Source organism: Coenobita brevimanus, chromosome 79 (assembly GCF_032717465.1).
Source record: "Coenobita brevimanus isolate Jiangsu-jjx chromosome 79, ASM3271746v2, whole genome shotgun sequence".
Classification (NCBI taxonomy): domain Eukaryota; kingdom Metazoa; phylum Arthropoda; class Malacostraca; order Decapoda; family Coenobitidae; genus Coenobita; species Coenobita brevimanus.
The window spans coordinates 732,501-744,850 of record NC_137032.1 but is presented as its reverse complement, the minus strand read 5'-3'; the positions used below and the strand labels follow the sequence as shown (position 1 = coordinate 744,850).

Here is a 12,350-nt window from a genome sequence, read left to right as displayed (position 1 = left end):
TCTCATCCTTGGTTTTCCCCTCCCTCTCCTCCCCTCCACCTCATTCACATACACTCTCCTCGTCAGTCTCTCGCTCTCCATCCTCTCCACATGGCCAAATCACCTCAGTGTTTTTCTCCTGACGCTTCCTATTACATATCCACATCCACACCACAACAGTCCTTCACTTCTACATTTGTCAGTCTCTCTCCATGCGACTCCACATGCTCCTCTCAAATAACTCATTTCCACAGCTCTCACTCTTGTGTCCCTCCAACAAGGCACAAGCTTCACTTCCACATAAAATACTGTTCATTATTTCCAGTAACCCTTAGAGACATGAGAAAATTCTGACTTTGTTATTCTTGCTACCTACAGACTTTTATCATCTTGTGAGTGGCTTCCAGTTCTCTGAAAGCAGTGCTGCAGAGGGAGAGGGGCGCCTTAACGCAGTGGCACCGATATAACCGGGTAGCGGAGCTTCCTGGTTATACAAACGACCCTCAAATCCTCCCTAACATCCGAAAGGAAGATGGTAAACTACAGAAGGGAAATTTCAGCCTGCACTCCACTGGGTTCAGGTTCACATGAGCCTGGGGCCACAAGCCAGTGTATAAGCAGGATTAATTACACAGAACCTTCCAAGTATACATTCTTTATTTGTATTTGTACAGTTATTACTAGTAAACTAAGGTACTGGAAGATTAGCAATATACAAGGTCAAGGCCATAAACGCTCCACTTTCATTCCGCTGGGTGGCTTCTCATACTGTATGTTGAGGGGATGGCTCAGTCACTGCTGTTAGTATCTATTCTGTATTATTTATTAATTTATACCTCTTCCTCTTGTGTGTCATTTGGGTGGAGGGAACGGCTGCCATTTAGCGCTATTTAGAGGTGTTTACATCTACCCACCGCCAAATCATGAAAGCTATGGGTAGTAACTTTTACTTGTGTGTGTGTGTGTGTGTGTGTGTGTGTGTGTGTGTGTGTGTGTGTGTGTGTGTGTGTGTGTTTTCTTTCCACTGTATTCTAGAGGTGTTAGCTTAAGTTCATCGACAGGACTCTAGCATCAGTGTACTCTACCATCCATATTTCTGACCTCTCTTCCCCCCTTCCAACGACAGAGAATATCCATCCTTCTCACATTCTTTTGTTGTGTGCTAAAAAAAGCTATCACACACACACACACACACACACACACACACACACACACACACACACACACACACACACAAAATGATTCATTATATTGGTTCACTTTGCCTCATTTCAAGCCCAGCATCACTGACTCGTACACTTAATGCGGACAATATTACCAATCCACTTTATAGACGAACGATAAGGAAATACTTATAATACAGTATTCTGAAATGTTGATTGTGCTATGAAGATGGCATCACTGGGTTTCTATAGTCATAGCTCACTGTCTCGTTATTTATAATTATGAAGTGGATCAGTATTTATGTCCGCAACTTTACAATGCAATTAAGAAGCCCAATTAACGAGTCAGCTCTAGCCTGGGAAATGGGAGGAGGGAGGATGGGAGGAAAGGGGGAGAGAAGAAGAGGAGAAGGGAGGAAAGGGGAGAAGGGAGGAAGGGAGCTTATTATACAGCATGGGTTATATACAAGGGTAGTTCATAAATAGCTCTCTACTGGACTCTAACGTGACAATTTAATATCTTATGTGCTGCAAGGATGGTTCAGTCGGCCAGTGTGGGCGTACAGTGGCATGTAGTAGGATGATGTGCTGTATAGACAAACAGGGAAATGGAACACCGATATGGGACTGCTGTGCATTGAGAGGCAAAACGTCAATACCCAGCAGGCAATTGCAAGTGTTTCATTTACCAGTTTGGAACAAGAAATTAATAAATGACACAAGATAGGTATACTGATAACCCTGACAGAGCCGTCTCCACAAGACGAGAAAAATTACCAGGCAGAGTGGGAGTGGGGCATTCTGCTGTACCGTAGAGTACATGGGCCACCCAGCATAACACTGCCATGCAATTTTTTGCGTTGGAGTGAGGGCTCAGTCAGTGTTATTAACGTCTACCCTGAGTTCTTTAGGCAAGTTCTACTTCTCACAACCCTTTCACGCTAAACTGTTGATTAATTGACTGATTACAATGAAACGATTGTGGCAACGCAGTACAGTGTTTTGCTTCGATAACTCACTCCCAGTGCCACACGTATGCCCACACCAGGAGACTGAGCCGTCTCTGCAACATACAGGATACCCGGGGCACTATTTACGGCCACGCTTTATCAACCCCTTCACTCCGATGACGCATTTCTCATCCTTACTACTCTTAGGTGCTTAAACTCATGCAGACTTATCAAGCAGGAGAGGCAGTACTTAACCCTTATCTGCTACAGCTGAATAAAGTCCTTCAACAAAATCGTCCACTGGTAGCATAGAGAAAAAAGAAAACACGTCATCGGTCTTTAGTGATTATATCGATGCTACGTATTGTTAATGTGGAAGACTATAAACAGTAAGTCCTTGATATATGCTGTTGATGTGTACCGAAATACTGCAACTTTTTTCCATACATCTGGGACTGTCAGTTGGCTGAGTCGGTAGAAAGGTTGTCTGTTGTTCCAATGGATGCGAGTTCGAATACAAACTGTGGCAGGGAGCAATTTTAAGGATCTAAAGTTCGCTAAAAGCGAACTTTACTGATCTACCATAAAACCCAGCGACATGTCTCAAAAACACCCCCCCTAGTACCAATACACTAGTCTTGCATGAAACAGCCCTAACACGTATTCAGTGTGGATGGTGGGTCTTAGCGCCGAAATGGTGACAAGAGGAAGTGTATGATACATAGGACGATTGTTGGGCCTCAGGTAGCGGGTTGTTAACCCTATGCCCAGAGTCGGACGCGCTCAAAATACACACACACACACACACACACACACACACACACACACACACACAAAATGCAAGCACTAGACGCGGGAACTTCAGGGCTTCTCAGTTAATGCTCTTGGTTTTGTTGGCTTTGGGAAGGTGATTTTGTGTGGTGTGGTGTGAAAGGGGATAATGTAATGAGAGGGTGGTGTGGTGAGAGGGTGATATGTGTAATGCGGTGCCGACGTGCCGTGCTATGGTTATGCTAAAGTTGCAAAAATCCATCGGAGTGAAAGGCCTCTCATTCGAAATTATTAATGAGTGACAAGTGCCCAGAAATGTTGCTACAGTGTTTCCAGCAGCTTAAAAGAACATCAAAAGAGGTTATATATATATATATATATATATATATATATATATATATATATATATATATATATATATATATATATATATATATATATATATATATAAAGGACTTGCTGTACTGATACCACTAGCAAATATCCGATGGCGTGAAAGTATTGTGTCTTTATAGGTAATTATAACTATGTCACTAACAACTAACAGGAGGTAGTGGTTGTGGTGTAAGATCAGCTACAGTATTCTTAGCGTCATAGCAATCCTGGCCCGGGATCAACTCCTTGTCGTAAGCATGCCATTGTCTGTTTTTGGTTATTCATTCAAAAAGAAATCGTAGTTACAAGAAATTAATCATGTTTCCAGTTCTAAATTCAGAAACAATTAAGTCACGACAGGGAATTGATCGTACACTTTTCAGCATTCAAAAACAGATTATAATTTCACAGGGTATTAATCCCGTCTTTTCTTCTTTCTGCACAAACAATTCCTAGTTAGGAAAGCGAATTTATAGCATGTTTCTTGTTCTCTCTTCAAAAAGAAGTCCTAATTACGAAAGAGAAATTATCGCATGATTCTTGGTCTTCCTGTCAACACAAATCCTGATTACGACAGGGAAATTATCACGTGATGTTCTTCCTTCAAAAAGAATTTTAGTTAAGACAGAGAACTGATCATATATTTGTCTGTTGGTCAGTCCTTGTTGCAAGAGGCTGATATGACAGGTGTGTGAACTAGAGGAGGTAGGTTTGGTTATAAGAGTCAGTGGCATACCAACAGCCTTGTGCACAGTCAAACTGGTAACGTCAAGTATAAGCACCCGACCCGGGAGTTCATTTCGTTCTGTGTGCTCTTTTTGCACCTTTTCTTATGCAGGAAAGTGTAGGTTAAACTAGTCTTGTTTTCTTAGTTTCAGGTTAGGTTAGGTTTGATTTCAAGACGTGAGAGGTTAAAATATTACTTTTTTCAGTAAAGGCGTGGGGAATAACACTCTCCTTTCAATAACGGAGTGGGATATTAATTCCTTCAGTGCAGGTGTGGAGCTGCTTGATGCCTCCAGTAGATATCTGAAGCCCTCCAGTCGTCCACCTTGGCCGGGTTGAGCTGCACACCCGACTTGCTGATGTGTGGCTGGTACCCCTTGCCTACCAGCCAGCGAACCATATCTGCCGGGAAGAGGAAGGGGTTAGACTTAAAGGTGTGGGTTATAGCTATAGTTCTTTCAATTTATTTTAGCCCAGATTTTCCCCCTTTTGTAGCTTATTTCACATAGCTCAGTGGTAGACAAAGACAGTACTATTGCCCCACATCCTTTCCACAGCACATTTTCTTGATCAAAATCATATTCTAGTGTTAATCTCTTGTTACAAATCAGCATTTAAGGTAGAGAGATGGCAATTTTAGGCCAAGTCACAGTAAACATGGTATTATTTCACTAAAGTGTAGGCTTAAACTCCCATTTCAGTAGAGGTATGGCGTTAAAATTACTTCCAGTTAACATGTAGAGATTTAAAAGGTGTTCATGAACTGTCTGTTTGCATTACTCCTCCATTACGGCGGGATCGAAGCACCTGTTCAGCAGCGCACTCTCAATTCTTTTCTGTCCATTTCTGATGAAAGAGTTAACCGGAACCTTTCTTTAGCTGTTCATGTATACGGCAGGTCAGCTCTGGAATTGTCTTCTTTAGTTTGTACATCCCTCCGCCTATTGTCCCTAGTCTTTAAACGCATTGTGTCCACATATACTGAAATAAATGGATCTTGTATGTCTCTCTCTCTCTCTCTCTCTCTCTCTTCTTGGAGAGGACTTCCAGGCTTTGGTTCTCTCTTCTTTGTATTTAAAAAAGAAAAAAAAAAAGACATTTCATCAAAGGTGTAAATCTAAAAACTCTCATTTCAGTAAAGCTTTGTGGGCAAAAGCTTTAATTTCGATAAAGATGTGGGCGTTCAAACCCTCTTTACCTGTTAGGTGGTGTGGACGGCAGGGGGCATGATACTTATGTCTGTTGTTGGCCATCACCGCCCACTCCATAAAGATGTAAGGGACGTAGTGCGAGGTTAGCAGTCTCTTCCCGCCCATCACAACTCGGCATTCCCACCCTTCTGTTGCACAAATGAGTGAAAGATAAACGGACGTGGGTAAAGATATACATACAGTAAATTATCATCATCATCATCACCATCATCATCACCAAATATTCACTCTTAGCATTTTTACCACTGTCACTATCAACACCACTAACATCACAGCCGGTAATGCCATTATCACATTCAGAACTGCGATTATCTTGATAAGCATAGTGACCATCAACACAAAAATGATCACCATCATCACTCTAGTTCGTTCATCTTAACTTGAAACAGTTTTTCATTATTTTGCAGTTTCTATGCTAGTGGTAATCTACTTGCGTTGATCTGCAATTACAAATCAGCATTCAAGATGGAGAGATGGCAATTTTAAACTAAACATAAATGGAAAACATAGTATTTATAGCACCACCACACCATGACAATTACATTAAAGTCCTCATCATCATCCCTACTACTTCTATCGCCACCACCACCACAACTATCACCACAGTTATCACCATCAAAATTATCCCCAAGTAAAATGAAAAAGTACTGGTATAGCCTAGCCACTTTCTGTCGCCACACTGACCTACATCCAGCTTCAACAGGATGACGGATGTGTTGATAAGAGGGGCGAGGTCATCTAAGGTCACAGAGGTCACCAGGTCAAGGGGTCGTGAGGCTCGCAATACGTCAGCCTCAGCCGGGGTCACTTCTATCACTGAGGTCCCTCCCAGATTGCCAGGTTTGTACTTCAACTGGGAAAATGCAAGGACACGAAATTCATCTTACTGTATATCATTATTAGCATCATCAGCCTTCTTTCTTTCCATCAACTTTGTACTTCAACTGGGAAAATGCAAGGACACGAAAATCATCTTATATTCAATGTCAGCATTATAAGTTTTCTTCATCATTATTATCAACATTATCAGCTTTGTACTTCAACCGGGAAAATTTTAAAAAGAATCATATCATCATTATTTTTGTTGTCACTGTCATTTAGCTATCTCTGGGGCTTTGGGATATTGAAGATATATATATGGATACCTACATTCCCCATAAACAGTAAGTGACACAATGACAAGTAAACAAAAAACATATATTTAAAGCAGGCGGTTCTGGAATATTTTTAAAACCAAGAGTTGGGTTGAAACAGGGATGTGTCATGTCTCCATGGTTGTTCAATCTGTACATGGATGGGGTAATAAAAGAGGTACAAGGTAAGGTAGTGGATGTTGGAGTGGCCCTGGTGAGAGAGGATAGTGTTTGGAAACTCCCTGTACTGTTGTTTGCAGATGATACTGTGTTGTTGAGTGAAGACGAAGGGGAGCTGCAAGGCTTGGTGGATGAGTTTGAGAGAGTGTGTAAGAAACGGAATCTAAAGGTGAATGTAGGGAAGAGTAAAGTGATGGTCTTTGAGAGAGGTGAAGTCAGTGAATGTACAGCGAGGTTGGATGGTGAGGAATTGGAAAATGTGAGTACGTTTAAGTACTTGGGTAGTGTGATGAGTAAGGATGGAGGTTTGGAGGGTGAAGTGCTTGAAAGGGTGCAGCAGGGAAGAAAGGTTGCTGGTTCTTTGAAAGCAGTGATAAGAAACAGGGAAGTGAGCATGGAAGTGAAAAAGTTACTACATGACAGTATTGTGATACCAACTCTAACGTACGGAAGTGAAGCTTGGACGTTGTTGGAAGGACACAAGTCAAGAGTGAGAGCCGTGGAAATGAGTTATTTAAGAGGAGCCTGTGGAGTCACATGGAGAGACAGGCTGACGAATGAGGATATAAAGGAGCGTTGTGGTGTTGATGTGGATGTGATAGGAAGCGTTATGAGGAACACACTGAGGTGGTTTGGCCATGTGGAGAGGATGGAGGGTGAAAGACTGACGAAGAGAGTGTATGTGAGTGAGGTGGAGGGGGAAAGAGGGAGGGGGAGGCCGAGGATGAGATGGAGAGATGGGGTGGAGAGGTATATGAGAGAGGGGGGTGTAGTTGGGAGCAGGGCAGTGAAATGGCGGGGGACAGGGCGACTTGGAAGCGATTTGTTTGTGGCCACCCCAAACGGGATTGAGGCGTCTGGCAATAGATAGATAGATAGATTCGCCTACGAAGGACCTCCCTCATTATGTCTAGGCCTTCGCGTGTTGTGCTATAATGTTTACAGTGGTAGGGAAAAGGATGTGAGTTGGTGTACTAGGAGGGCCAAATTGTTAAGGCAATGTCTTTTTGAGCAAGTGTCTCCATAAGGGCCTCTGTGTGTGTGTGTGTGTGTGTGTGTGTGTGTTACCTTGGCATGTCCACGGCGGTGTGTAAGGGCGTGGTGTACTACGGTCACCTTGTCCGCCACCCCGCCCATGGCCGCTCCTGCATGTAGCTTCACTGCTGACGCCCATACAGGCTCCACCGCCACCACCGCACCCGCACCCGCACCCGCCACGGCCAAACTAAACACCCCAACATGACCACCGCCGTCCACCAGCGTGCTCGACCTGAACCGACAAACAAAAACAAACTTATACTCAGGTATGTGTCGTAACTTAGTCTTATTTTTACGGGAAGAGTAAGAGCAATGGTATGATTTATACCTACACCTGTTCCCTCACCAGCCACGGCCAGATTGAACACCACCGACATCACCACCACAGTCCACCATTGCGCCTAACAAGAGGGATAATTTGTACATTGTTTTTTCTTGATGTTGTTGTGGTCCCCGGCTCATCCGAACGTAATCCCGGTGGACTGTAGGTTGAAGCTGCCCGTCTCCTGCAGTCCGCCATTCCCCTTTCAAGTGACGAGTGACAAAGGAGAGGGATGTCTGAAAAACCGGTCAGAGGAAGATGTGAAAGGCACTGGTAAATGGCGCTACAGTGGTGATAAGTGGTGCTAGGATGATCGCATAATAGAAGAATAATCAGTTGCTAGGAAATTTTTATTGGATGTGTGGCCCATTTCACCGGACAAATAAGAGAAAATCGAGTTAGGATGATGAATGGATGGATGATGGATGAATGTGGAATGTTTTATCTGCTGAGTGAGATTAAAGAAATGTAATGAGGAAATAATACATATGGAAGATGGCGAAAGGCCTCATTAAGTGTTGGTAGGGTGGTGATGAAGAGTGATAAATGGTGTAAGGGTTAATGGTGACAGAAGAGCACCCCAAGGAACACAACTACTGACAGCTCTGGAGAGTAAGAATAATGACCATCTCCAACAGCAGTAGTAGAACTACCAGAAGTGCAGCTTGAAATGGAGGATAAGACAGAAGGACAGAAATTCAGAGGTACCTTAGAAAATCAAATTTGGCCTGAAAATTAAAGATTATTATTAATGGTGAACAAATATACGCGGGAAGTGACGCAGCGCCTTGATAAGAAGAGGAAGCCAGTTAAGTAGAAGGGAATCACTAACTACATTATTTTACTTTTCAAACACGTTCTGGAAGGCCATGTTTGTTAGTGGAGGGTTATTAATTATAAACAAAAAAATACGGTAAGTGACACAGCGCCTTGAAATGTATAGTGCCTGCGTTGTGAATATAGGTAACTTATTTGTAACCGTATTTGTTATTAGACTGTTACTAATGGTGAGGTTATACATACGGGAAGTGACGTAGTGCCTTGATAAGTAGTGCCAGTGTGTTGATCTGCCATGTTCCCTCTTGCAGTAGCTTGTTGGTGATGTGACGGTCGTGGTGAGGAGGATGGGGACACAGCGGGTATACCGGAGACACTCTGATGGCAAAAAATAAATAAATGAGGGAGAGAGAGAGAGAGAGAGAGAGAGAGAGAGAGAGAGAGAGAGAGAGAGAGAGAGAGAGAGATCAACACAAAAGTAATGCACTATACTCTTTAATTCAACTTGGTCTAAAACTGCCATCTTTCCATTTTGAACAATGAGCTGTAGTAATAGATTAACACAGAATATTATCCTAGTCACGAAGAAGTGCTAAGGTAAGGATATCGAACCATAATACTGTCAAGTTACAGAAGATAAGCAGCAAAAGGACGAGGGCACAGTATGACAAAACTATGGCCCTACATTCTCTCCGTAGCACTTTTTCGTGACTAGCATCATATTCGAGTGTTAATCTATTGCTTCAGCTCAGCATTCACGAGGGAATGATGGCAGCTTTAGACCAAGTTAAGGCAAATGGAGTATAGTGCATTGTTTTTGTGTTGATCTCTCTCTCTCTCTCTCTCTCTCTCTCTCTCTCTCTCTCTCTCTCTCTCTCTCTCTCTCTCTCTCTCTAATGGGGAAGTGTCAGTTTTAGGCCAAGGTACCGTACCTCTTGAATCAGATAACGTTATTTATAGGGTATTAATGCTACTCACAGGCAATTTTATTTAACTATAGAAAAGACCCGTAGTAGTGAAGGAGTTAATGAAGGCTATCTAACCTCTCCAGTTCGAAAAACCTATCGTAAAATTAAGAGGAATAAAACAGAAAAACGTAAATTGAAATAAAGGGGTTAATATGAAAATGGAAACTAGAGACAGAAGCCAAATCATACGTACCTTGTGGTGATGCAGTTAATATCTGGTGAGGGAGGCTGGATTTTGTCCAATATTACCAGCCCCCCCTCCTGCCCCCCCTCGCCCTCACTCCGGGCCCCCAGTAGACGCTCCAGCAAACCCCCTCCGCCCCCCTTCTGGCCCCCCACTAACAACACTCTTGGCCCAGTCTGTAAGGAGAGAAGGGAATGTATATAGGATGGAAAAAATGACAATAATAACATAATAGTGATAAAAATGATAAGAATATTAATTATCATTATCATCATCATCATCTTCTATATGTACATTTGTATCATACCACTATGAATTACAAATTTGAACATTTTTTTCCCTTTCAAAATTATCAATTAAAAAAAAAAATGAAGGAGAACAGCCCAACTGAAAGTGATGGAGCGGGGATCCTGGGAGCTCCTGATTACGTAATATCTATATATCGCCATGACAGTGTACACTCTTTCCACCCAGATCACTATTTTCACTTTACTGTACTCGCAATAAGTACTATATCATGTACTTTTTTACTGCACAGCGCTAACAGTTTCTTTGCCTACCTGTACAGTGCAACAAAAGCCAATGTCGAGTAACAAGGGAAAAGTAAGATGTAATATGCAAAATAAATCACTAAGGAAGAAGTGCTACGAAGCCTCCTCTACTTAAAATACTCACCATATCGTAGGGTGTGTGGTGAGGATATGGTGAGGCGTGTGGTGACCATGGATGAGTGGTGAGGGTGATTGTGTTTCCACCATCACCACTATCACCACCACCATCACCACCACTTGTAGCTAGAAGAGTCAACACTACCACCACGGCAGTCACCACCACTGAAAAGTTAATGGGTGTTAGACTGTGTAGACGGGCAGAGAGGCAGATAGACAGAAAGATAGATAGACAGGTAGGTAGGTAGACAGACACAGATGAAAGGCAGAAGATAGACAGATAGATTGACAGAGATACAGATTAACACAGAAACAGCCAAATCCAGATAGACAGACAGACAAGTAGATAGATAGATAGATAAATAGATAGATGGGCAGATACAGACAGTAAATATTGTACTGCTACCCATATCAAAGAACATATACTTTATCCATTAAATAAAAAAAAATCTGTACATATATGAATACCATTTTATTAATATATTCATGACTTTCGAAAATGAAAATCTGTAGGATATTGAATTTTTTAACATGGCAGTTATATAAGTGGGTTTGGAAAAAAAAAAAAAAAACTTTCTAAACACCTCTCCTTCAGCGATTTTTTTTTACACATTCCACTTGGGGCCCAGCCTGGATTTTATTATAAGGGGAAGGGGAGGGCCTGAATTTGGGTTACCATTATTTTTGAGATATGGCTGCTTGGAAAGTATTATAGAAGTATTTAGATTAATAGAAAATTGTATCTATTGTTAAACTATGAAAGAAGGAACCCAAGAACTAATAATTACTGATGAATGACGAAATAAATGTGAAAAAAAAAAATAACCTGCCATGCATTTCACCTCAATGTCTTTTTTTTTTTTTTTTTTTTTTTTTACTGATGCCTATTATGTCGATATTAAAATGATAAAAATTACACAAGAGAATCTTGAAGGTGTAATATGCAGAATAAATCGCAAAGGAAGAGGTGTTACGAAGCCTCCCAGTCCTTAGTTTCTTACCTGTGATAGTAATCTTGTCCACACACCTTACTCTTCGTCTCCATCCCCCCATCCTGCCTTCCGTCACCCCTCACCCATCTCTCTCTCTCTCTCTCTCTCTCTCTCTCTCTCTCTCTCTCTCTTTGATCCCTGCTGCACCCTCTTTTATTGATATTTCACCCTCCTCTTCCCTCCTTTACTCTCTCCCTTTCTTCTCTTCCTCTTCTTCTTTTCCTCTCATCTCTTCCTCTCCTTTCACCCTCCCTCGTTGTCGTCTGAAAAAGAGAGAAAAAATACGTTAACTTCTGAAACCGGTTACTGAATTAGAGAGAGAGAGAGAGAGAGAGAGAGAGAGAGAGAGAGAGAGAGAGAGAGAGAGAGAGAGAGAACATAAGAACATAAGATGAGAGGATAACTGCAGTAGGCCGATTGGCCCATGCTAGGCAGCTCCTAGAAGAGTAACTGAACTACTAGAATGAGATAAGGACAGCAAAGAAGAAGGCTCTCCCCCGTCCTCCAGAACCTCCAGCCGAAGCCGGCAGGAAAAAGTCAGAAAGAACACCACGCAGTATAGAAAAACTGGCGCGGACATTTTACAGGAAAGTGTGAAAGGAGAATAGAGACTATCATAGTGTAACCTGAAAAGGAAAAATTATGAATTAGTATTGGTTATAAGATTTTCTTTTTTCTATATCCACCCCTTATTTGTCATATGCTTATCTAGCATATGCTTGAAACTCAATGGAAGAGGCAGCAACTACTTTACTAGGTAGCTTATTCCATTCGTCTACTACTCTATTACCAAACCAATTTCTACCTATTTCCTTACTGAACCGGAATTTTTCTAGTTTGAAACCATACTTCTAGTTCTATCCTGTATGCTCAGTTTAAGTACCTTGCTAAGAGAGAGAGAGAGAGAGAGAGA

The 12,350-nt window shown here is 42.0% G+C and overlaps 1 protein-coding gene across 1 annotated transcript in view; it reads right to left on the bottom strand.

Annotated features, from left to right (window-relative positions):
• Positions 1–4,083: 4,083 nt before the first annotated feature.
• Positions 4,084–12,350, bottom strand: part of LOC145408966 (uncharacterized) — an 8,857-nt gene continuing 590 nt past the window's right edge. Inside the window, exons 2-7 of the mRNA XM_080279543.1 lie at positions 9,787–9,953; positions 8,872–9,003; positions 7,557–7,758; positions 5,860–6,028; positions 5,163–5,303; positions 4,084–4,366 (exon numbers count right to left, since the gene is read on the bottom strand). Of these exons, the coding sequence (XP_080135669.1) occupies positions 4,227–4,366; positions 5,163–5,303; positions 5,860–6,028; positions 7,557–7,758; positions 8,872–9,003; positions 9,787–9,953 (951 nt within the window). The 3' untranslated portion in view covers positions 4,084–4,226. The remainder of the gene's footprint in view (positions 4,367–5,162; positions 5,304–5,859; positions 6,029–7,556; positions 7,759–8,871; positions 9,004–9,786; positions 9,954–12,350) is intronic.